Source organism: Lissotriton vulgaris, chromosome 10 (assembly GCF_964263255.1).
Source record: "Lissotriton vulgaris chromosome 10, aLisVul1.2, whole genome shotgun sequence".
In the NCBI taxonomy this organism is placed as follows: domain Eukaryota; kingdom Metazoa; phylum Chordata; class Amphibia; order Caudata; family Salamandridae; genus Lissotriton; species Lissotriton vulgaris.
In genome coordinates this window covers 94141536-94167706 of record NC_141698.1, presented here as the reverse complement: position 1 = coordinate 94167706, position 26171 = coordinate 94141536, and the positions used below count along the sequence as shown (strand labels likewise).

Below are 26171 nucleotides of genomic sequence, written 5' to 3'. Positions count from 1 at the left end.
CGCCCCACGGGTGTCTCCCCCGGCGCCGTCCCTTGGCAAAGTCATCCCTGGTCCTGCCCTCGATTCGGGTCCGGCGCCGGTGCGGCGCAGCTCGGCGCCGTATCCGACGCCGCTGGGAGATTTTTATTTCAATGACCCGGCCCCATCGTTTGAGCCTCAGTACCAGGCAGTGGATGATGAGGAGGATTGGGAGGGGCTTAGGACCCTCTGGCAGGTGAGTGTCAGTCTTCTGCGGACTGGACAGGAGAGCTTGGGGAGGCCAGTGGTCTGGACACTTCGCCCGACACTGGTTTTGTCTCCCCTCCTAGCGTGGCTACGGAGGAGGGAGCTGCTTATAGCGTGGTGCTGATGAGGGCGGCCAAGGCCCTGGGCCTTGAGCTTCCCATCGCGGCCGTGAGGACTAACCTCCTCACTGAGGTCCTTAAACCGCAGTCAAGCTCGGCCGAGCCTCTGCTGCTGTTTAATGAGGCCTTGTCAGACGTTCTTTTGGGCACTTGGTCAAGGCCTGCCAAAGGGCAGGCTGTGGATAGGAATCTGGCCAGACGCCACCGCCCGGCTCCGGGTGACCCTTGCTTTCCGTCTACCCACCCCACCCCTGAGAGCCTGGTTATCCAGGCCTCCAATTCCCAGACCGCTTTCCCGTCGGCTCCCCCTGACCAGGAATCAAAGAGGTACGAGAATTACGGGAAGAAGATATTCTCCTCCGTAAGTTTGGGATTGCGGTCAGTTAATACCACATGCCTCTTGGGCCGCTACACCCACTCTCTGTGGGACACGGTAGCGGCCGTGCTGCCAGAATGTCGGTTGGAGGTACGGGCTAAACTCGGCCAAGCCCCGGTGGAGGGCCGGGATGCGGCACGGTATTCCATCTGGTGTGGGCTGGACACTACTGACTCTCTGGGCAGAGCGATGGCAACAACGGTGGCGATTCGTCGTCACGCCTGGTTGAGGTCCGTCAATTTCTCGGCCGATGTCCAAAACACACTTATGGACATGCCGTTCGATAGCAGTCTCCTCTTTGGCGACAAGGCAAACCATGCGCTTGAGCGCTTTAAGGACTCCAGGTCTACGGCTAAGTCCTTGGGCCTCTCGGCCCCGCGCCAGCAAACGGGTGCCTTTCGCACCTTTCGTGGCCAAGGAAGGGGTGCCCCCACACGTGCCGCCTGCCACGCACCGCAGATTAACATCCAACGCGGTGGCGGATGTGGAAACCGCTCTAGCGGTGGTCGGGGTCCACGGCAAGGCCAGTCCACACCTACCCCTGCAGCATCCGCCTTAAAAACCCTCCTAGTCCTTGCTTTCAGGCCCATGTGACGCTGGTGGGGGGCAGGGTTCGCCATCACCACCACCACTGGCGCACTGTCACATCGGACAGGTGGGTGCTGCAAAGCGTCTGAAGGGGCTACTCCCTCCCCTTCGAGGCGTCCCCTCCAGCCATGCCACCGCAGTGCCACTGCGTGTCGGGGGATCACTTGACACTTCTGCAGGAGGAAGTTACGGCCCTCTTGGCCAAGGCGGCCATCGAGCGCGTTCCTGGGCCAGAAGTAGGGTGTGGTTGTTACTCCCACTACTTTCTGGTACCCAAGAAGGGCAAAGGGGGCCTACACCCTATCTTGGACCTACGGAACGTAAACGGCTTCCTCCGGAAGGAGAAGTTCAAGATGCTGATGTTGGCTCAGGTCTTAGCTGCCCTAGACCCTGGAGACTGGATGGTAGCGCTGGACTTGCAGGACGCTTATTTTCACATCCCCGTCCTGCCGTCCCACCGGCATTACCTGCGGTTCACGGTAGGCCACGAGCACTTTCAGTTTACCGTGCTCCCCTTCGGCCTTACCAGTGCCCCACGTGTGTTCACGAAAGTGATGGCGGTGGTCGCAGCTCATCTGCGCAGGTTAGGGGTTTCAGTCTTCCCCTACCTCGACGACTGGTTGTTGAAGGCGGGCTCGCCCCAGACAGTCATCAGCCACCTCCAGAATACGGCCGACCTGCTGGGGTTCTCCATCAATGTGCCGAAATCACACCTGTGTCCCTCTCAGAAGCTCCTCTTCATCGAAGCGGTTCTGGACTCGGCGCAGTTTCGGGTTTATCCTCCCGAACAGCGGGTACGGGATATTCAGGCTCTGATTCCAATCTTTTAGCCTTTATCCCGGGTCTCAGTCAGGTTGACGCTGCAGCTTCTGGGGCTGATGGCCTCCTGCATCCTTCTGGTGCATCACGCCAGGTGGCGGATGCGGGCTCTACAGTGGGACCTGGAGTTTCAGTGGGCCCAGCATCAGGGCAACTTGTCCGACCATGTCTTGATCTCGAAGGGCGCTGCAAGACAGTTGCAGTGGTGGCTCACGGACCACGTTTGGGTCAGCAGCAGATTCCTCTCCTTACCCCAACCGGAGCACGTAGTTGTGACGGACGCGTTCTTCCAGGGCTGGGGAGGCCACATGGGAGAGGTGGAGATCAGAGGCCTCTGGTCTCTAGCGGAGTCCCGGCTCCATATCAACCTTTTGGAGCTGCGGGCGATTCGTCTAGCACCGAAGGCATTCCTCCCCTCTGTCCGGGGTAGTGTAGTGCAAGTGTTCACGGACAACACCACCGCCATGTGGTACTGCAACAAACAGGGCGGGGTGGGGTCGTGGACCCTCTGCCAGGAGGCTCTGCGCTTCTGGCAGTGGCTGGAACATCAGGGCGTGACCTTGGTGGTTCAACACCTTGCAGGTTCTCTGAACACCAGGGCGGACGAACTCAGCCGCGGGTGCATGATGGATCACGAATGGCGTCTAAACTCGGACGTGGCGCAAGATCTCTTTCTGCAGTGGGGAGAGCCTTGGTTAGATCTGTTCGCCACCGAAGAGAACACGCAGTGTCATCAGTTCTGCGCGTTGGAATTTTCAAGGCGGCCCTCGCTCGGAGACGCTTTTTGTCACGAGTGGAGTTGCGGTCTTTTGTACACCTTTCCGCCTATACCACTTCTGCCCAGAGTGCTGAAGAAGATCAGGCGCGACCGGGCCCAGGTTATCATTGTGGCTCTGGACTGGGCACGAAGATATTGGTATCCAGAGCTACTCAGCATGTCTGTCGATCCCCCGATTCATCTGCCTCTTCAGGAGGACCTTCTGTCGCACCAACAGGGGACGGTCCTCCACCCGAACCTGTCAAGTCTCCACCTACAAGCTTGGAGATTGAGCGTCGACAGTTGAGGCCATTTGACTTGCCTCCTGAAGTCTGTAATGTCATTCTGGCAGCCAGGCGTCCCTCCGCGAAATCGGTAAACGCCTGCAGGTGGAACAAATTTGTGGCATGATGCACAGCAAAGGCTGTGGATCCACTCTCTGCCCCCCTTTCTGAGGTTCTCCTCTTCCTCCTTACTCTTGCCCAGCAGGGCTCTGCTCTGGGCACTCTCAAGGGCTACCTTTCTGCCCTTTCCACCTTCTTAAGGCTACCTGATCAACCATCTTTGTTCAAGTCCCCCATTGTAAATAGGTTTTTGAAGGGCATAACACACATGTTCCCTCCTGTTCCATTCGAGATGCCCCAGTGGGACTTGAACCTTGTACTGACTTACCTGATGTGCGCTCCCTTTGAACCACTTCATAACTGTCTTCTCCGCCTTCTTACTCTGAAGACTGCTTTCCTGGTTGCCATCACCTCTGCCAGGAGAGTGAGTGAGCTCCAGGCTCTTTCTTTCAAACCTCCATTCCTTTCTGTCCATCCGAACAAGGTTGTATTGCGGACAAGACCCTCTTTCCTGCCCAAGGTAGTCACAGCCTTCCATATCGGGCAGTCCATCACCTTGCCCACCTTCTTTCCGCCTCCGCATCCCTCGAAAGAGGGAGTGAGGCTCTGCCGTCTGGACCCAAAACGTGCGCTCTCATTCTACTTGGATCGCACATGCCAGTTCAGGGTGGATGACCAACTCTTTGTTGGTTAACCGGGCGCTAAGAAGGGAAGGGCGGTGCACAAACGGACCATCTCTCGGTGGATCGTGTTGTGTATCCAGGCATGCTACTCCTTGGCTAAAAAGGAACCCCCTGTTGGGCTGAGGGCCCATTCCACTCGGGCCACGGCAACTACTACTGCCCTGGGCTGGGGGAGGCCCCTTGCAGGACATTTGTCAGGCAGCTACGTGGGCTTCGCTGCACACGTTCGCAAGACACTACTGCCTGGACAGCCAAGTGCGAGGGATGGCTTTTTTGGCCATTCCATCCTCCAGGACTTTCTGGTGTGATTATTGGTTCGCAGACCCACCACCGGGGTTGGTATTGCTGGGGTATCTATTCTAAGGTAAGGAATCTATCACTAACGTGTCTCTTTCAGATGCACAAGTTACTACTTGTGTAGCAATATATCTGTAAGAGACATTAGTTAGTGATAGATTACTTACCGACCCACCCATCCTCTGCGAACCGATATCTAGGGTTAAGATCATCCCCTTCAGGGCCCTAGTTTCATGGCACCAGTGTTGGTTTTTATCATGGCTCTGCGTTTCTGGCACGGAAAGCTGTGTATAAGAACTGACGTCAGCACGCGGAGGCGGCGTCTAAGTACTCCGACGACGTCATCACGGCGCCGACGGCTGACGCCTACCGACGCGCATGGGTACTGCTACGCAAAAAATCTCCGGATCCAGTCTGACGCCTGGGGATATTCTAAGGTAAGGAATCTATCACTAACTAATGTCTCTTACAGATATATTGTTACACAAGTAGTAACTTGTGCTTCTTATCATGCCTTATATCATATCAAAATCAGACTTGGTTATGGTGACAGTTTCTCAAATAAACTACATCTGTCCAAGCAACGTAGTGGATATCAAAGTATCAGCACCACAAATTCTAACCCTCACTAGCTGTAGGACTTTCTTAGCTAACAACTCAACATCCGATTTTGTAGCTACAAGGCAACGCCCAGGACTCATCTGAACCTCCCAACTTAAATGCAGGCCGAATTTTATCTCAATCAAACCATTTTGACCTGCATGTAGGCCGAGTCAGAAAACCCTACTTACTATGTGGACTGCACAAAAGAGTTCGATTTATGCCATTTTGTATGTCTGGTTAATTAAAATGTCAAAATAATTACGTGGAGTGTAAAATGTTTGGGTGAATTTCAAGATGGCAAATTGTGGGACACTTCACGAGAACAAACTAACAAACATTTCTTTGTGTGAAAACTGTAAAGCACCAACACAGAAATAGCTAGGTTTAACTCCCAAGTGGGGATGATCCAGAAAATTGCTTGCTACTCTGCTCAAAGGGATTGTGGAGATCTATCTAAGATTTCTTGCTGGAGAAAATTGTTACATAAATGTAAAAATGTGTTCTTCAAGTGGCTCTTTGAACATTCAACCACCCCTGTCTTCCATGAGGGGGCCACTAGCCATGTTGTTGGAGATTAGTAGTTAGGAACTATGGATCGGGCAGCCTATGGTCATGGTGGTGGTAGTCCACTGATAGGTGATGGATGCACTTGGGCTTATGTGTTCATCTGATTATGTTCTTGCTAGAATTGTGTCCATATCATGGCCGAATGTATGACGGTATTCTGCATGCGTTTATCACGCATGCCTTGGGAACGCCGACATTAGAAAAAGCGCATCTTTAGCACACATTTGTTATGCACGCAAGTTGTAATAATAGCTTGCCTTAGGGGGGTGCTTGATTTTGGATTGGTCTAATTTACTATTCCAACTCCAGTCTGTGCAACAGCAGGGTAGGTGTTGGACGTTAAATCCAGCACCCACCACCAATGCGCCTCCCCTAAAGCAAGTTGTTGCAACGACTTGCGTGCACAACTGTGTGCTAATGACGCGTTCATTCTAATGACAACGCTGTGAAGTCACAACGTGATTGCGGCTTCATCGTGGCCTGTTGGGCTAAATATCTCATGTGCTTGTTATTGGTACTGGAAGAGCCTGAGGATTAATAACAACATGTGTACAAATAAATATGGTGAGTTGCCTACACATTACAATAAAACTCCTTCTTTTCTATTCAATTATGAGATTAATCAGTTTGATGTAGGATGTAATGGTTGTAAATTAATAAAAGTTAGTTTTGAAAATTTCATGTGCTCTTATTTCATTTAAATTTATTTTTAGGTCTTGGACGCAACCAAGAGATTAGGTTGTGAAGAAATGGGTGGATATGAACCTCTTAAAGCTCATTCGTTTTTTGAAAACCTTAAATGGGAAAATCTGCATAATCAGACGCCCCCAAAACTAACAGCATATTTACCAGCAATGTCCGAAGACGACGAGGATTGCTATGGGAACGTATGTCACCTTACTGCTGTTGTGAAATAGTTATTGACAATTGCTAAATGGTCATTTTTCCAACCCTTGATGCTTGTGTATACAATGCTTAATGAGTCATCTGTAAGGTTTCACGTAATTCCATTGTGCACAAGGTGTGGAACCTCTTTTTCTTTAGTAGTGCAAACACTGAATCACTCCACCACTCTTGAGACATTTTACTCGTAGGAAGCTTGTCATGGGGAGAGTGTGTCCTTGTTAGCCATAAAGCTGATGCTGTAACTACAGGGTATAACTTGTCAATCTTTGATGAATAAATAGATTTCAAGTTCACTTATCTGGCATTTCCGATAAGACATAATATATACATTGTAGAGTGAAATGGAAAGAGTCTACACTGTAGAATCTAGATTCTATTCTGGGTGTGTTTTCCACCGTACTGTCTTGCATACATACTCCACATACAGTGTCTTGCATACTCCTTGTTCGGTGTAAATCCCATGCTATTGTTCTTCAGTTAGGAAAGGTAATTGGTTTCACTTTTCTTTATGAGTAGGATGCTTAGTTAAAAAATGTACAGGTGGAATACATTTATCTATGGGATGACATGTTACCTACTAGAGTGGCAAAGCACTGCTGTACTTGGTTTTTAGTTCTCATTCCTGAGTGATTTTGTCTCCGGTGGTCTTGTAAATAAGGTTCTGGATGACTTTGGTGAACGTATCAGTGTATGTTTAGGAAAGCATAGCAGGACAGGAGACCATGTATATGGGAAAACAAGTCCATACATTACCTGCCTTCTAGCAATCTTGGTTAATTACAAACATTGGAAAGGGGTTATTTTTAAAAGTGTGAGGTGAAAGATGAGTGCAGAAAGCTGGTTTCATATGGCTGCTTCGAACCATAGATTCCTCACCTTCAGAATATCCTCAGGCATTAGAATTAATCCAGAAGATTCCAAACCACATTCCTCATGCGCGCCAATAGGTGGCGCTGTGCAGCTTGTGTTGACTTGTTCCACACTGGAAGTGACCTATGCATCCGCGTTTAAGCACCATCCCTGCTAACCATCATCAGTTTATTTCCTGGTTCTTCCCGCACCCTCTGATGCAGAGCTCAACAATAATAAGGGTAACAAGTGTGCATATTCCTAAAATGGGACCTTTTTAGATTAGAAAGGAGACGATTCCACTAAATGAGGAGGTAGGAGGTTGGTGAAAAATCTCCAGTTAGAGTATCCACCAGAAAGAGCATTATCAAAGGTAAGTAACTTGTTCTTCTGACGGATACTTCTAACTGCAGATTCCTCATGTTGAAAATAGATCTCAAAGCTGTACACCTCCCAAGGTGGCGATCTGTAGAAAGTCCTGCAGGACCGACCATGTGAAATGCCCTTCACATTGGACCTGGCTGTCAATAGAGTAGTGCCATGTGAACGCGTGCACTGATGCTCAGAACGTGGCCTGACAGATACTCTGCATGAACATGCCCTCGTTGTAGGAAGCTGGCTCTGTATATACTATACCAATATGAGGTATAGTGTGCACAGAGTCCAGTGGAACCCCAAAGGTAGTCGGAGGTAGAAGTAGATAGCATCTTACTCTCTTTTTGTGGTAGTCTGGGTAAGCAGTAAGGCTTTATCAGAGGGTAGTGTTAAGCATTTGTTGTACACACTCGGGCAGCAAATGATGTCACTCACTCAAAGACTGGACTCGGACCAATTTGTTGGTATAAAAATATTATTTAGTTATTTTATTTCTTGAACAATGCCCAGTCTGGTGCAGGTAAGTGAAATACTTTGCAAAATCTTATGTAGTGATTTACAGTTGAATGCAGGTTCAAACGCAGTTGGTTGAATTACAAGTAAGTCAACAGTTCGAAATTACTTTTCAGTTACTTTACAGATTACTATGCTCATTACTTTTTAGATCACTTTTTAGAATACTTTTGCTAATCAGTGTGATATGCCTAGTTATCACACAGACATTTCTTAGGCAAAAGGTAAGTAATTCACTTTTAGTATATTTGCAGTTTTTCAATGTTTCATGCAAACCAACTCCACACTTAAAATAATTTTCAAGGAAAAGCAGTCCATGCAATCATATGGAAGGAAATTAAGTTAATGGTTCACAGGTAAGTACTTATTTGTGGGAGTTGGTGTTCTGGGGTTAGAACCAAGGTTCCCTCAGGGTCGAGGATGCACTCTCAGAAAACACTCAACGAGGCTAGGGTGGGTGGGTGTAGAGTGCTGAAGCCCAATGGTATCCAATGAGGGATAGAGGACCTCTGGTTGGTGGCTGCTCACATGCAGGCCACCAGGTTGTGGGAGCAAAGCTCCTGGTGTTAGGCTCCGGGCAATGGGGATTCTTCGGTTACAACAAACTCTGCAGGGTCGGGGACGACTATCTTCTAGAGGTGACCACCTGTTGGAGAGGTAAGATGGGATGCCTGGGGATGCTGGGACACCATCGGTTGGGCCACCCAAGGCCGTGGGACGTCGGTTTCAGGGGTGTCTTTAGGCTTCTGGTTTTCTTACGAGCTCGGGCGCGGTCGGTGTGGACCCTCTAGAAAGCGGCTGCAGGCGTCGATTGGAAATTCGAGGCAGGTCAAAGATCACTAGATCTCAGGTCAGAATCGCCGTTAGACCTCCTCGTGGTGTTGGGCCACTCGAATTCGGGCGGTGGGCGTCTGGTGCAGAGGGTTGCAGACTCAAGGTTTTGGCTGGGGCCAGAGTCTGATGGTGAGCAAATCCGGTGCTCACGGGGGACAAAGTCTTGGTTTTGGAAGGCATAGCAGGTCCTTTGGGTTCTTGAAGGCTGCGGGCTGCAGGACACACCAGGATTTCGCTGGAGCAGGTTAGAGGTGGGTACAGGCTTGTAGGGCTGGGGCCAAGTCAGTGGTTGTCCTCTTCTTCTTAGTTCAGCACAGCTTCTTCGATCCTTCTTCTTCTGGTCGGTTCTTGTATGAGGAGGCAAGGTTCGGGGGTTGCCCCTAAATACTAGATTTAGGGGCGCTACAGGTAAGTAAAGGTCGGGACCAATGAGTCCCTTCCTTGGGGTGGGTATACCCCCCTATTATGCCGACTTCCAATGGGAGGGTGGCATTTGCCTCTCTCGTGTTGGCTGGGTCCCCCATCGTCAAGATGGCAGGGACTGAGAGTTGTGCTTCACCTTGCCACCCCCACCTGAGGGGTGGGGTTGGCAAAGGTGGGCACACCTCCCTTCCTCAATTGGTTTTTCCACCGATTTTCCTGCCCAAAAGGGGGGTCAGAACCTGTGGGGGCAGTTGCTGAAAGCAGCAAATGGCTGGGGTAGTTCACAAAGGCGCCAAGACTTTGAAGCATCCTCTTCGTGGACCCTGCCCATCCTGGGGGAGGAGGCTTGGCACCTCGTCCCAGGATATGCATTGTTTCAGACCTCCAAGAGCAGCATGCTCTCGGCCCAGGGGTCCAGAAACATGTCAGGTGGTGGCAGCTGGCGAGCAGCGACTCAGCCAGGACATTAAAGTTACGTCGTTTTTCAGGGGTCATCTCTAAGATGCTCTCTGAGTGCATTTTTCATTAAATCCCACACCGTCATCAGTGTGGATTTAATATGCTGAGAAGTTTGATACCAAACTTCCCAGTTTTCAGTAAAGCCATTAAGGTGCTGTGGAGTTCGTAATGACAAACTCCCAGCACCATATACTCTTAATGGCATTACTGCACTTACAATGTCTAAGAATTGGCTGACACTGTAGGGGTACAGGGCTCATGCACCTGTACCCTCACCACTGATATAGTGCACCCAACTAGAGGGATGGCTGACCTATGCCAGGGCAATGGGTTGAAGGCATGGCACTAAGGATATGTGCCATGTCGACTCTTCACTTTGTTCTGCACCAAAACACGCAGCCTGCAATGGGTAGTCAAGATCTTCGTTATAAAGACCACCCTGGTCCTCCACACCAGTTTATCTTAGAAAAATGTCATGTAAGGCAGGCACAAGAAGAGAGATTAAAGTCTAATGAAGCAACCAACTGTTGTTATTGCACCAAGGAATACAGTATTCAGAGTTGGGAGATGTAGTGGACAGCTGTGCATAAGCCCAAAGGGAGTGTCTATGAGGAAAGTGAGAACCAAGTTGAGATCCCACTGTGGCATTTCAAAGAGTTTGGGGGGAAACATATGTGGCAAACCTTTATAAACCTAATCACAGCAGGTGATCTAAACATGGACAGTTGGTCCGGCAAATGCAAAATAGCTAAAGGGGCCCTTAAATAACATTTAATGATGCCCACTGCAAGTCCTTACTAGGCCAGAGCTAAACCAAACAACAAGATTCCCAACTGTTTGGCCTGTGACGGGTCCACATTACAGGTTCCGCACCAGGCCATACAGTTGTCCCAGTGCCTGGAGTAAACAACTTTGTAGAAGGAAGTGTGAAAGCAAGGATGACATCCACAATTCCAGGAGGAAAATCGAATGCGGTCGACTTCTGCATCTCAGTCTCCACACATGGAGGTGTAGATTGTTCCTGGTTTGGGTTCAGGACCCAGACCTGCTGCTGCGACAGGAGATCCTCCTGAAGTGATAGTCTGATCAGAAGACCTTATCTCATTCCCAGACGTGAGTTCCACACTACCTTGCCCCAATCTGGAGCTTCTGGGATGACATGGACCCGGTTATTTCTGATCTTCTTCAGACCTCCTATGTGCCTGTATGCTCTGTCAATTCCAGGACAGGCTGAACAAAATCAACACGGAACCTCACAGCGCCACCTATCTGCATACGGGAGACCTGCTCTTTTAATGCTTACACACCTAGTCTTGCCACTGGCGATATTCTAAAGGTGATGAATCTGCGTTAAGATACAATATCTACCAGAAAGAGAGTTACTGAAGGACAGTAACTTGTGTGTCATCAGCATGGTTCTTTTAAAAGGTAATACTACCACTTTGGTGCCCCATGGCAATTTACGTTCCTTTTGCTCCCACACAAGGGTCCTTACTGTGCAGAGTTTGCTTGCTTTAAATGGCTAAAGAATTACTTATTTTTATATTTCTCTGGGGAGCGGAGGGGTGTTTGAATTTCTTTTTCCAGCCTTAAGATAGGCAAGCTTTTCTTTACCCGATCGGGTGTTGTGTTTTATGAAAGATCAGAGATATGCCAAAAATTGTATAATCATCAATTCACACATTCACTTAAAATATTTTTAAGTGCTTCTAAATCAAAACCCTAATCACTTGCTAGATTTTTGTCTTTGTAAGAAAATACCAAACAGTAACACTTTTGTGGTTTCCGTTTGCTTTACAGTATGTTAAAAACAATTATTTCCTTTCTCAGTATCCTTTGTCAATTTCATATGGATGAAAGAATGATGTGAAATGCAGGGCTACTACTTTCATTATGCAAACACAACAGGTGATGGACCGAATGTGGATCAATGTCACACACTCACCCCAGTCCAAAGATCTGGGCCCAAATCCATCGTTTTTTTGCACTCCACACCACCCTGGGTTAGACAATGGCGATATGCAAATCAGCTCTGACCCTGTGCCCCATGGGAACAGTCCAGTCCGAACTACAAAAGCCATGTCCTTCCCAGAACGGAATCAAGCATCCGAGGACCGGACCGGTTTCGAGGTAACACCTCTCATCAGCCCGGCTAGCTTGACTCCAGTGGTGTGGAGTGCCTGGGACCCACGTCTGGGCATCCCCAGCGCACTTAGGGCGGAATATGCAAACACAACAGGTGATGGACCGAATGTGGATCAATGTCACACACTCACCCCAGTCCAAAGATCTGGGCCCAAATCCTTCGTTTTTTTGCACTCCACACCACCCTGGGTTAGACAATGGCAATATGCAAATCAGCTCTGACCCTGTGCCCCATGGGAACAGTCCAGTCCGAACTACAAAAGCCATGTCCTTCCCAGAACGGAATCAAGCATCCGAGGACCGGACCGGTTTCGAGGTAACACCTCTCATCAGCCCGGCTAGCTTGACTCCAGTGGTGTGGAGTGCCTGGGACCCACGTCTGGGCATCCCCAGCGCACTTAGGGCGGAATATGCAAACACAACAGGTGATGGACCGAATGTGGATCAATGTCACACACTCACCCCAGTCCAAAGATCTGGGCCCAAATCCATCGTTTTTTTGCACTCCACACCACCCTGGGTTAGACAATGGCGATATGCAAATCAGCTCTGACCCTGTGCCCCATGGGAACAGTCCAGTCCGAACTACAAAAGCCATGTCCTTCCCAGAACGGAATCAAGCATCCGAGGACCGGACCGGTTTCGAGGTAACACCTCTCATCATCCCGGCTAGCTTGACTCCAGTGGTGTGGAGTGCCTGGGACCCACGTCTGGGCATCCCCAGCGCACTTAGGGCGGAATATGCAAACACAACAGGTGATGGACCGAATGTGGATCAATGTCACACACTCACCCCAGTCCAAAGATCTGGGCCCAAATCCATCGTTTTTTTGCACTCCACACCACCCTGGGTTAGACAATGGCGATATGCAAATCAGCTCTGACCCTGTGCCCCATGGGAACAGTCCAGTCCGAACTACAAAAGCCATGTCCTTCCCAGAACGGAATCAAGCATCCGAGGACCGGACCGGTTTCGAGGTAACACCTCTCATCAGCCCGGCTAGCTTGACTCCAGTGGTGTGGAGTGCCTGGGACCCACGTCTGGGCATCCCCAGCGCACTTAGGGCGGAATATGCAAACACAACAGGTGATGGACCGAATGTGGATCAATGTCACACACTCACCCCAGTCCAAAGATCTGGGCCCAAATCCATCGTTTTTTTGCACTCCACACCACCCTGGGTTAGACAATGGCGATATGCAAATCAGCTCTGACCCTGTGCCCCATGGGAACAGTCCAGTCCGAACTACAAAAGCCATGTCCTTCCCAGAACGGAATCAAGCATCCGAGGACCGGACCGGTTTCGAGGTAACACCTCTCATCAGCCCGGCTAGCTTGACTCCAGTGGTGTGGAGTGCCTGGGACCCACGTCTGGGCATCCCCAGCGCACTTAGGGCGGAATATGCAAACACAACAGGTGATGGACCGAATGTGGATCAATGTCACACACTCACCCCAGTCCAAAGATCTGGGCCCAAATCCATCGTTTTTTTGCACTCCACACCACCCTGGGTTAGACAATGGCGATATGCAAATCAGCTCTGACCCTGTGCCCCATGGGAACAGTCCAGTCCGAACTACAAAAGCCATGTCCTTCCCAGAACGGAATCAAGCATCCGAGGACCGGACCGGTTTCGAGGTAACACCTCTCATCAGCCCGGCTAGCTTGACTCCAGTGGTGTGGAGTGCCTGGGACCCACGTCTGGGCATCCCCAGCGCACTTAGGGCGGAATATGCAAACACAACAGGTGATGGACCGAATGTGGATCAATGTCACACACTCACCCCAGTCCAAAGATCTGGGCCCAAATCCATCGTTTTTTTGCACTCCACACCACCCTGGGTTAGACAATGGCGATATGCACACCCACCGGCACCGAAAAAGACTAGACCGGCCACACCAAGCAAACCCGCTTTGGATTCAAAAAGACCGACGGAACCGAAAAAAACAACAGATCCAAAAAATATACCAGAGCCGAAAAAAATCATCAGAGCTGAAAAAGACTGCTTCTCCGGTTAAAGACATTGCCAAAAAACCTAAAGAAACCGATTCAATGCCGAAAACCCCCTCCCCACCTAAAGATCGGCCTCCTGCAGAGGACTTATTTCACCCAGACCCTGCACAAAAAGTCCACTAACTTTAGCTTCAAAAAAAGCGACCAATGGATACACCAGCGCCAGCTCCTCATGCAAAGAAAAAGGACATGGCTACCTCTCCTTTTAGACTTCCTTCCCCTTCGCCTCCACCTTTGCCATCACCACCTGCTCCCCTACCACAACACTCCCCTACATCGTCTATCATACCAGATGATGACAACAGGGATGATAGCTCTGATGATATAGGGGGTAACGTAGATGATCCATCTATTCCTCCAGGCTCACCTGACCCGTGGGATGATTAGAACACCCCAGACGTTCCCAAATGTCCCTCAGGATGACATATACCCCTCAAGGCCTTCCCCAACAGAAGACACTATGGGTTTCAATCCGTTGATACACAGAGCTGCGCAATGTCATGGGGTAGACATGCATACAGACCCTGTGGATGAAGACTTCCTAATGGATACCTTTGATAAAGCACAAAGGTCCTCATCCATTTTACCCATGCTTAAAGGAGTGATTAAGCATGCTCCTGAAGTCTTCAAGGACCCAGTCAGAACTTGGGTCATTAACCCTCGAATAGAGAAGAAATATAAAGCTGCCCCTTCAGACCCAGCATATATTAAAGGCCCAGTACCACTAGACTCATTTGTAGTTTCCAACGCACGCAAGAGAGCAAACTCACAAACATCAGGTGAAGCTCCCCCCACCAGATAAAGAGTCTAAGCTACTTGACGCATCAGGGAAAAGAACTGCATCTCAAGCAGCAAACATGTGCCAATACACAAGCATTATTGGACAGATATGACAGGGCACATTATGACAAATTAGAATCATTAGTGGGGCACCTCCCTTATAAGTACAAAGATAGAGCAAACGAGCTTATCCAAGAAGGGAAAAATATTACAAACACCTATATTAGGTGTGCACTTTATGCAGCAGACACTGCCTCCAGAGCAGTTAACACCAGTGTCTTACTGCGTAGACATGCCTGGCTACGCATATCCGGGTTCAAACCGGAAGTCCAAAGTGCTATACTTAATCCACCCTTCGATGAGCAACACTTATTCGGACCCAATGTAGATGTATCACTTGAAAAAATGAAAAAGGATACAGATACAGCCAAATCAATGGGAGCCCTGCAGTTGCAGGCTCCCAGACGTTTATTTCGCTGCTCATCTTACCGAGGCACCACCAGGGGATACTCTTCAGACACACCTTCTGCCTCGTACAAAGCCCCTACACAATCCACCTATAGTAAGGGCTACCAAAGGGGTGGTTACAGGGGTAACAATAATAAAGGCAGAGGCAAAAACAACAACTCCCGCTCTGCCTTTACCCCTGCCCAATGACATCCCCCTCCCCCGCCAACGAACCCCCCCCCCATCCCTCCCCCCTCCGATTCCACTCCTGTCGGGGGAAGACTACAACAATACCTGCCAGCCTGGGAAAACATCACATCAGACAGGTGGGTGCTTCAAATAATTCAATCAGGTTACAGTCTAACATCTACCCCCTAAACATACCACCCAGGCAGCATCTAATGTCACAAGAACATTTAACACTGCTCAGACAGGAAGTAATATACCTCCTGCAGAAACATGGAATAGAAATAGTCCCAAAGCATCAGGAAAACAAAGGAGTATACTCCCTCTTATTTCCTAATCCCAAAGAAGGACGGATCTCTAATACCTATCCTAGACCTCAGACCTCTAAACATTTACATACAGTCGGGCCATTTTCATATGGTCACACTCCAACAAGTCCTTCCACTCCTGTTACAAAACTACTTACTTGTCACTCTAGATCTCAAGGACTCCTATTTCCATATTCCCATCCACACAGCGCACAGAAAATATCTCAGATTTGTGCTAGACAGGCAGCACTACCAGTTCAAAGTGCTCCCATTCGGAGTCACAACAGCGCCAAGGGTGTTTACAAAATGCCTACCAGTAGTAGCAGCATACTTAAGAAGACAACATATTCATGTCTTCCCATACCTAGACGACTGGCTCATAAAAGCCAGCTCATACAGTCAGTGTGTACAACACACTCACGCTATTATTCAACTGCTTCACGACTTGGGATTCACAGTAAATCACACCAAGTCACATCTGCAACCTGCACACATACAACAATATCTCAACGCTACAATAAACACCCAACTAACACTAGCCTATCCCTCTCCAGCCAGGATAACAAGTGTAGAAACTCTCTTAACAAGATTCAAACTGCAACACTTGCTTCCAGCTTGAGTGTTCATGCAGCTCATAGGAATGATAGCATCTTGCATATTCATAGTACCTCACGCAAGACTGCAAATGCGTCCACTTCAAGAGTGCCTAGCACGCCAATGGAACCAGGCTCTGGATCAATTAGCAGACCTAGTGTTGGTAGACGGTCTGACTCATTGTTCTCTGCAATGGTGGAACACCAAAAACCTTTCCAAAAGGCGACCGTTTCTAGAGCCAGTTCCTCAAATAGTCATGACAGCCGACGCATCGCTCTCCGGCTGGGGAGCTCACCTACTGCATCACACCATGCAAGGCAGGTGGACACCACAACAAAAGTTACTCCACATCAACCACTTGGAGTTGCTAGCTGTTTTTCTAGCCTTAACCCCTTCAGCGTGGCACGAATTTTCGCGCTGTGCTGAAGGTTCTATTGGGCCAACGGACTCATGACGGAACGGTTACGTCATAAGCACAGGCCAACCGACGCTCATGACAGAACCGTTCCGTCATGAGCACCGAAGGGGTTAAAGGCATTCCAAAATCAAGTGTCCGGCAAAGCTGTCTTAGCCCGCACAGACAATATGACAGCCATGTGCTACATAAACAAACAAGGGGGAACACGCTCTCTGCAGCTCTCTGTTAGCACAGCAGATATGGAGATGAGCTTTACCGTGGAGAAGTGTGGCTCAGGGGTTAGAGGCGGCAGACCTGGAGCTTGAGTTCGGCCCGGGACCAGGGTTCAATTCCCTGCCTCGGCGGGTCTTGGGCTCAAAATTCCACGGACTCGTTAATTCTCGCTCCGGTGCCTTCTCGACTCACGGGTTCACACTCTGCGACTCTGGGCAATAGCTTGCTTAATCTCCACAACGGCCCCTCGCGGTGGGATGCCTGGCTTTCACCTTGTGGATACCCTGCCAGGGTTATCTCACAGGGGAATACCATGACGGGTTCCCTAAGCAAGCGCTGAGATGCCCCAGGGTAAGTCGTGCGCTATATAAGTCTCATTCATTTCATTTCATTTCATTTCACCACTAAAGAACTTCCTCTTAGCCCAACATGTCCCAGGAGTACAAAACACCTTAGCAGATCTGCTAAGTCGACAAACACAGCAGATCCACGAGTGGGAACTTCATCCGCAAGTTCTTTCAAATGTGGTGACAACCTCCGATAGACCTCTTTGCCACCCACGAAAATGCAAAATGCCCAAACTATGCCGCCAGATACCCATACCCATTGTCCAAAGGCAATGCGATATGAATGAACTGGTCAGGACAATTTGCGTACGCTTTTCCTCTTCTCCCACTACTTCCGTTAGTGGTATGCAAATTACAGCAACATTCCCCAACGCTCATTCTAGTCGTTCCAACTTGGGCCAGACAACCGTGGTACACCATGCTGCTGCAACTGTCTGTAGTACCACACTAAAAACTAAGCCTATCTCCACTCCTATTAACACAGAACCATAGAGAGATCAGACACCTGGACCCAGCTCAGCTCAACCTAGCGATCTGGCTCCTGAAGTCATAGAATTTGGTTACCTCAACCTTCCTCCAGAATTTATGAACGTTCTCAAAGAAGCTAGACGTCCCACTACTACAGAATGCTATGCTGCTAAGTGGAAAAGATTTGTCATATACTGTCAAAACAACCACATAAATCCTTTAGACGTGTCTATTCAACACATCATAGGATATCTATTACACCTTCAAAAGTGTAACTTAGCCTATGCATCTATCAGGCTACACCTCGCTGCTATTGCAGCATGCTTACAAAATAGACCACATCTATCTCTTTTTAGAGTACCAGCTATAAAGGCTTTCATGGAAGGACTCAAAAGAATAATTCCTCCCAGAACGCCACCTTCACCAGTGTGGAACTTAAACATTGTTCTCACACGATTAATGGGACCTCCCTTTGAACCCTTACATAAATGTGAGCTGCAATTCCTAACCTGGAAAGTAGCTTTCCTAGTAGCTATTACTTCTCTCAGACGGGTTAGTGAGCTATAAGCATTTACCATTCAAGAACCCTTTGTACAAATGCATCATAGCAAAGTGGTTCTCCGCACTAATCCTAAATTCCTTCCAAAAGTCATTTCACCATTCCATCTAAATCAATCTGTTGAGCTGCCTGTATTTGCTCTACACACCTTAGATGTCAAAAGAGCATTACTGTACTACATCGAAAAGACACAAACGTTTTGTAAAACAAAACAAGTTTTTGTGTCTTTTTCACCACCACATAAAGGCAACCCCATATCAAAATCTGGGATAGCTAGGTGGATTGTTTAATGTATACAAATATGTTACCACAAAGCCAATTGTACGTTAACAATTTTTCCAAAAGCCCATTCTAAAGGAAAATAGGAGCTTCATTGGCTTCTTAGGGAACATTCTCCTAGATGATATATGCAAAGCAGCTACATGGTCTACACCGCACACATTCACAAAACACTATTGTGTAGGTGTGCAAACTAAACAACAAGCCACTGTGGGCCAGGCTGTACTAAAAACCCTGTTTCAAACAACTGTAACAGATACTGGTGGTCCCTGCTAAGTGTGGGTACTGCTATACAATCTATTCACAGTGTGTAATCTGCAGCTCATATGCCTCGAACGGAAAATGCTACTTGCCAGTATGCATCTGTTCCTGGCATGTAGAGCTACAGAGTTACACACGCCCACCCGCCTCCCCGGCTACCTTTATCTGTTCCAGTATTATGTTAATTAGATACAAATCACATGGACATCACTACTTCTTGAACAGCTCCATCACTTCCCTAATGGCGAAAAACAATCTGGGGATGGAGCCGATGCCCATGCGCAGTATCTTCCAAAGGAGGAGGCACCTATCCTGTGACTTCCAAAGACTTTGCTACAACAAAACAAACTGCAAACATCCGGGCCCAACACTAGGTGGCCATCTATGCATAGTGTGTAACTCTGCAGCTCTACATGCCAAGAACAGATGCATACTGGTAAGTAGCATTTTCCTTCTCATTATAAACACATTGGCATGTTGTGTGATTGTGCTACAGGCTCTTTCAGTCCAGCTGCCCTGCAACTACCTTCTTTTCAGATAAAATAGTATTGAAGACTAGATAGGCCTTTCTACCACAGAAAGCTGACTCCCTTTTACCTCAGACAGTCCATCACTCTTCTGACATTTGACCCACTCCACCTCTAGAAAGAGGATTAGAGACTCCATCGCTTGGATCCCAGAAGAGAGCTTTTACACCGATTGTACTAAAGACTGTTGGTTGGATGATCAGCTCTCTGTGGGGGTTCTCTGGGGCGTAGAAAGGCACAACAGTGCAGAACAGGACTTGATGACGGCGACTTACCACATATGTAAAGATCTGCTACACATTGGCCAAAAGTCAGCCTCCTAAAGGTTTCAGGCCCCACTTCAGCAGGCCCAATGCTGCTACCACTGCGCTTGCATGTAGAGTTCCTAACCTGGTTACTAGTCAGACTGCATTGTGGGCATCACTGCACATGTCCACTAAGTACTATTGCCTTGACAGCTAGGTCTGACCGGAAGGGCTTTTTGTCCTGCAGGAGCATTTGTTCTGATTTGTTCCACACTCCTCATCAAGGAAGTACTGCTTTGGTATCTATTCTGAAGAAGAATCTGCACTTAGAAGAATCAATCAGAAGAACAAGTTCCTTATCTTTGTTAACACTCTTCTGAAGTTGCTCTATCTAACCAAAGATTCCTTATGCGCTTCCACCTCCCTGTTCTATGAATAAACTCTTTTTCCATGTAAAAGGTTCCAAATTAGAGATCTACACACTAGCACAACCAGTTGTGTTTTTTAGCTCTGCATCCGAAAGTGCAGATGATGTTCAGAAGGTAACTGACTTCTGTGCTCTTAAGTGGTGCCTGAATGAGGCTCGCTCTGTCCCTTCCGGGACAGAGCAGGGTCAATACAGAGGCACACAACTCTATCTACTGCTGAAGAGGGACTATGCTGGAAAATCTTCTGAATCCAGGCTGGTGCCTGGGTATATTCTAAAGATGTGTGGACTCTACAGTTAGATAAAGTATCCACTAGAAAGACGTTACCAAAACTAAGTAGCTTATTCATTGTGTCATCTCCAACTTAACTGTAGGCCTCCACACATCATTAATATGAAGCTTTATTGGGATTTCAAAGTTAAGATCATAAGGTTTGTATTGTTGAAAGCAAGCATTGACAATTTCTTTTGCCTGTGTTGCAGGAAAACCGTTGTCTACCTGATTGAACATTGGTCTGCTATGTAATGCTTACAGATTTGCATATTCAAAGTATATCTGCATCATGTGTAATTGTAAGTTGTGTATTATTTGTCCTTTACAGTATGATGACTTGTTGAGTCAGTTCGGCGGCATGCAAGTATCCTCAGCCTCTTCGCATTCATTGTCTGCTCCCGAGGCAAGCCCAACACAGCGGACAGGCAGCAACATAGAACAATACATTCACGATCTTGACAATAATTCATTTGAGCTGGACCTGTTATTTTCTGAGGCGGAGAAAGTTCTCCTGTTGGAAAAGCAAGCAGGTGGAAATCAGTGGTAAGTTGTTATTTCCTTGAATTAAATACCTGCACTGTACAGCATTCTCATCAAATAGCATACAGGGTGGCGGTGTGGAGTTTCGTATGTGGGAATGGGACTGGAGCAGTGATGCTTGAGGTGCATGCATGTGTGCCTGTGTGGATGGGTAGGTGGGCTTATGTGTGGGCATGTATGAGCTAGAGATTGGATTTGTCATGTTGAAACCCAAGACTATTTTCTCCACCCAGTACTGCTGTGAAGAATTCAAAGAACTAGTGATTATCATGACACAAGAAGATACAGTTAATTGCTGTGAACTTGGAAATAAGCACCCTTTCAGATAAACGGGATTCTTCCTTTGATATAATTCTGCAAGATATCAACCATGAGGTGTCATGGGGGATCAAAGAGTCCAAGAGATTTTTTCAGATGTAGCTGGTTGGTTAATTCACATTTGTGCCCTCATCACCTTCGGACTTACTCATGCATGGCCCTACATTTGTTTTAATATAAAGCTGGGTTGGTAGAAGGGGGTTGTCAGCCAATGTTGTTGGACGGGAATGCATCCTTACACATCTCTACTTTTCAGTACATGCCAACATCCTAGAATGTGTTTATACTCCAAAGCCCTCCTTTCCTTGATCTTTCAGGCCCCGTGGCTAGATTAGCAGTCTGCTAAGCTTGCCTAGCTAATCCACCAAGATAATGGTATAATTTGTTTTCCACTAATAAAAATATTATTACAAAAGGTGTGCTGCTTGTGTCTTGTATTCCATGTTATGTAAATGGGTTTAATATGTAGAGCGAGATTGGTCAGATTGTTTAGGTCAAATGAGTCCTCAGTAAGTTATCTAACTATCCTGTGGATTAGCAGTGGCACAGTATTGGTATGTGTGTGCGCCATATTAACAGTAACGCTGGGAATGTTTATGTGGAAAGATCGGAAAGAAACATATGGCCAGACATACCTGCAATTTTGGAAAGTATGAGCTGGAGATTAGAATTGAGATAGGTCATATTGGTGTATAGGCACAAATTATTCTAATAGGTCGTTTGTAGCAGCTATCAACTATTAGCTGCTATGAAATGACTAAAGTATCACAGCACAAACTCCGGAGCCAAAAACATGGCCAGAGAAGGATTAAAAGTTCATAGTTGGTTATCACTGCTACTGAGAACTGGCTGTATCACTAAACCCGTTCCTTCAGTACGAATATCAAGAATATAAAAAAAAATATTCTGATGGATACTTCTAACTGCAGATTCCTCTCCTTGTGAATATCCCCAAGTGCCAAACTGGATCCAGGAACTCAAAAAAAGTGATCCTCTGCCTAGTTAGGTGGCGTCAGACAGCTCCATGACGATTTCATTCCACTCTGGAAGTGACAAAATATTCCGTATAGACGCGCAACCTATGCGCCCAGATGCTGATTCCTTTCTTTTCACGCCTTCAGAGACCGATATGGATCTTTGCTCCTTTTCCTCATACCTTGAAGAATTTGTTTTCCAATGATTTTTCTCTCAGTTCTACCAGCGTGCAAAGGAACATATCACCTTCTAAGACCACAGGGTTTAAACTTTGTAGGGGCTGTTGCACACAGATGTCTGTCACAGATCCTCAAGGGGTATACCTCCGGTGTTTGGCGCTCAAATCCAAGACTTATGACAACTGCATCAAGGTGAAATAGAAAGTCAACATAAAACACAAGGTAAAGCTCAACACAGCAAAACACTGCAAGACTCACTGGTCTTGAGTGGCTAAGCACCACAAGATGCATGTCGAGAGTGCAGACTCCTTCCAACTCATGGCGTAGTTCCTGCAACAGATCTTCATCAGTAAGTGTTTTAGTAAGTCAAAAAGAAGCATAAGACATTCAAGCGGGACTCTGCCCCTTCCCGCCATTCTAGATCTCCAGAGAAGGCCCAAGTATGTCTAGTTCTACTTTTCATTCCATTGAGGATCCAATTCCAACCTTGGTCCTGATGGACCGTGACTTTCTGGGTCCATCGGCAACATCACAGCAGATCAAATCCTTTAGGGAGGCTTTACTGCACATCTTTGGCACAGTTCCGCTCCCTCTGGCATGCCTTAAGACTCTAAAGATCCGCCATGTCCTCCAGTCTGGTTCCACCCGCGCGGCATCCTAGATACAGTGTGTGCCGCTAGAACCTGCTTCAGGTCACACACTGGTGGCAGAAGAGGATCCATCACATGTTGTGGTATCTGATTGCAAGCCAAATTCATCTCCTCTGAGGCAGCACCCCATTCCCTCATCTCAGGCACAGTTCACAAGGTAGCAATCTGCCGTTAGGATATCCACTGGAAAGAACATTACTAAGGTTAAGTAGCTTGTTCGGATCAAACTAATCTTCAAGGAACCCAACGTTCCTCAGGCCTGAACTTAATTAAATACCTAGTGCAGACTGTTCTAAAAACCACCAACATATGAACATTTATGAAAGTTTCAATGACTGTGATCTTGAGACTCCAACCCCAAACAACCTATACTACTTTGTTGCATTTTAGTCTAAAGAAAAAAATATTGAAAAATTCAAGCAGTCCTTAACATTACTGCAGTTGGGATAGTGCAATCTTCCTAACCCTATATTGGTTATCCACCAAACAGAAACCTTCAATTTACTGTACATACTCTCATGTTGGTCAAAGGTCTTTATCTAAACTTGCCAACCAAGTTCTCCGTTGCACAGTAAGATGAATACCAATAATAGGTATCAGGCCATTTATAACATCACAGCGTAGAAGTCTTAAAACTATTGAACTAGACCACAAACTGACTGTGAATTTAGATTGATGCTAAAGTGCTGTTCTGACATTCTTTTGGCAAAAAAAACTTTCAGCATTCAATTATACCAATTCAATTTAAAGTATTAATGTAACTGTTAATTGTTTTCATGTAACAATGTTCTATAGTTTGCACTAGACCTATGAAACATTCAATGAGTATTATTGCTCTTGATCAAAGTACAACACCTATTAACCAAATTATAGCCCTTTAAAGACTAAGCATTCCGCTTCTTATCAAAAGTAAAATCTAATAAATGTGAAGATTGGCTTGATATGGCTGGTGAGTAAATAAAAGTATAAATAATTGCCCCTGAATTATAAACAATTGTTCTTGTTTTATCACTTCCCGTTTAGAAGGTACTCATGCTAGTAATACATAATGTGCTCAATATATATTCAAGCCTCTAGGGTGACGAGAAAATGAAAACTAATTGAAATTAAATGGCCTTTTTTGTGTATGTTGGTATATTTGATATTATTCATTCGTAGATTCTATATTTTTATTGAATGTGTGAGACAGAAATAAAATGTTGATAGTGTTGGGGAAATAGTACCTAGTCCTAAAATGTTTTATTTCCTCATCAGGCACCAATTTGTAGAAAATAACCTAATACTCAAAATGGGTCCAGTTGACAAAAGAAAGGTAAGTGAGCAACTAATGTCTTACCATGTTTGACTAAAATATGTAAAAGCTTGTTTGAACCTGTTTAATGCAGATCAGACTTTAAGCTAATGTACGAGTCCATTGTATGCACCTGGCATCAGAAGACCTTTTAGGAGTTCATTAGACCACCAGCCACAGCATCAGCGAAGACTCTTAAATGTCAAAGGAGGCTATAAAAACAATCTTCGCCACCTATAATCTAGAGCAACCAAACTGAGCCTTCTTGTCTCTGCTGTTTGGGGCAGTTTCACCTTCCTGTGGTACCTCAATGTAGTGTATCCATACTTCGTCATCACCTCAGAATCACGAACCCCAAGTAGCGCTACACAGAGACCACAGGGACTTGTATTCATTTTTTGGAGTCTCTGGAGTCTTTTGGAGTCTCTGTGCGTGGGCCAGTGTCCCCCGCCTTAAAATAAAAAACTGTTTTTCTGCCACCTCACCATAGGGTGGGTGATTGGGAGTGTTTCCCCTAATCTGGCACCCAACCCCTAATTGTGTAAAAACCCCGCCAAACAGAAAGGAGTAAAATTAAAATGAGAATGGGGTGGCATTGGGGCATGCCCACGCACAAATGGCCCAAACAGTCTTAGTGCCCCTCTGAGGGATGATTAGGGGGTTTACCCATAATCAGTCCCCTCCGATGGGGGTCAGAAAACCAACCAGCCACTAGAGAAAGATAGTTTTAAAAAAAACGGACTTAGTTTGGTCAGCCCATTCATCGGGCCGTGTCCCTTCCTCGTAACAGACCCAACCGTCTTTCTTCTTCCCACGCCCCTGGGGGCAGAAAGCGTGTAGACACCAAGGGAAAAATAGTCAAAAAATAAAGTAATGCAGGCGTATGTACCTAGCTCTGTCCTCCACCCAAAATTGGCTAACAGCATTGCTACCGCACAGGGTGCAGATTGCGAACATTGAAACACTCCGTGAATGAAGGATGGGACAAATATAAATGATCCCTTCTGTCCAAGACCAAGGACACTGCTGGAGGCAAATCCTCTGAGACCACTTTGATGCTAAAGGTGATCGGGACAGGCCGAGGGGAAGGAGAAGAAAAGGAAATTGAAAAAAGAAAGTTGATGCTGACACTCTACAACAGCCAATGAGCACTCAATGTAGAGTTAAATAAACTTCCGCTTAAGAACGAAATGGTGAACTTGTTGCAGAAAGATTTTGATGAGTCAATGAAGGCGTTCAGAATCCCAGTAAGGTCATTCGAGCCCAAAGCTATTGAGAAAGAGCAAAAGTAGCTTAAACATATGATTATACCGTAATCCCTCAATAAGAACCAGGAGGAGTTCCTCTATGAAGAAGAGGGCAATATCTAGGGCATTCACCTCGAGGAATGGAGCATGCATGAGGAAGTTTGGCAAGACCTTGACACTAACACTTGAGAGGGAGAACATGCCTATTTTTCAAGGTCATTACCACTAGTCGATCTAGCGGTGTGCAACTTCTAACAAAACGCTCAGTGGACACCTGCGGATTGCCTCTTGAAGTAAAACAGGTAGACTCCTGCTTCCTTCTACAAACTCTTGTGCTAATCCAGAAGAAGAATCTCTACTTCCCTATGCTTCAAGCAGCCTAGACTAAAGGAAACCTTTTGAGAATCTTCGTCTCTGAAGGCATTGACTTCTTCAGTCTAAAAGATATAGAAACACTCATCGGAGGACCAAATGTACATCATTGTCAATGCAGGGTCTGACTCTATAATCATTAGTACAGTCAGGAAGAGAAGCAGTACCCCACTATAGTCTAATGGTGTAACGACCGGATTCTCATGACAGGCAGCTCACCAACCGTGGCTAACCCAGTCGTCACGTAACGACACTCTTCTCAGGCCACTATTTACAAGACCTCTAAAATACTCACCTGAGAAAGTGAAAAGAAGCTATTTACATGCCTGTATAGTCAAACATATCACTAATACCTAATGTATTCCATA

General features: G+C 47.0%; 1 protein-coding gene across 1 annotated transcript in view; it reads left to right on the top strand.

Annotated features, from left to right (window-relative positions):
- The window catches only part of PDPK1 (3-phosphoinositide dependent protein kinase 1), a 288661-nt gene that overhangs the window by 221288 nt on the left and 41202 nt on the right, over positions 1-26171 (top strand). The window contains exons 11-13 of the mRNA XM_086940588.1: positions 6092-6265; positions 20560-20774; positions 24148-24205. Of these exons, the coding sequence (XP_086796714.1) occupies positions 6092-6265; positions 20560-20774; positions 24148-24205 (447 nt within the window). The remainder of the gene's footprint in view (positions 1-6091; positions 6266-20559; positions 20775-24147; positions 24206-26171) is intronic.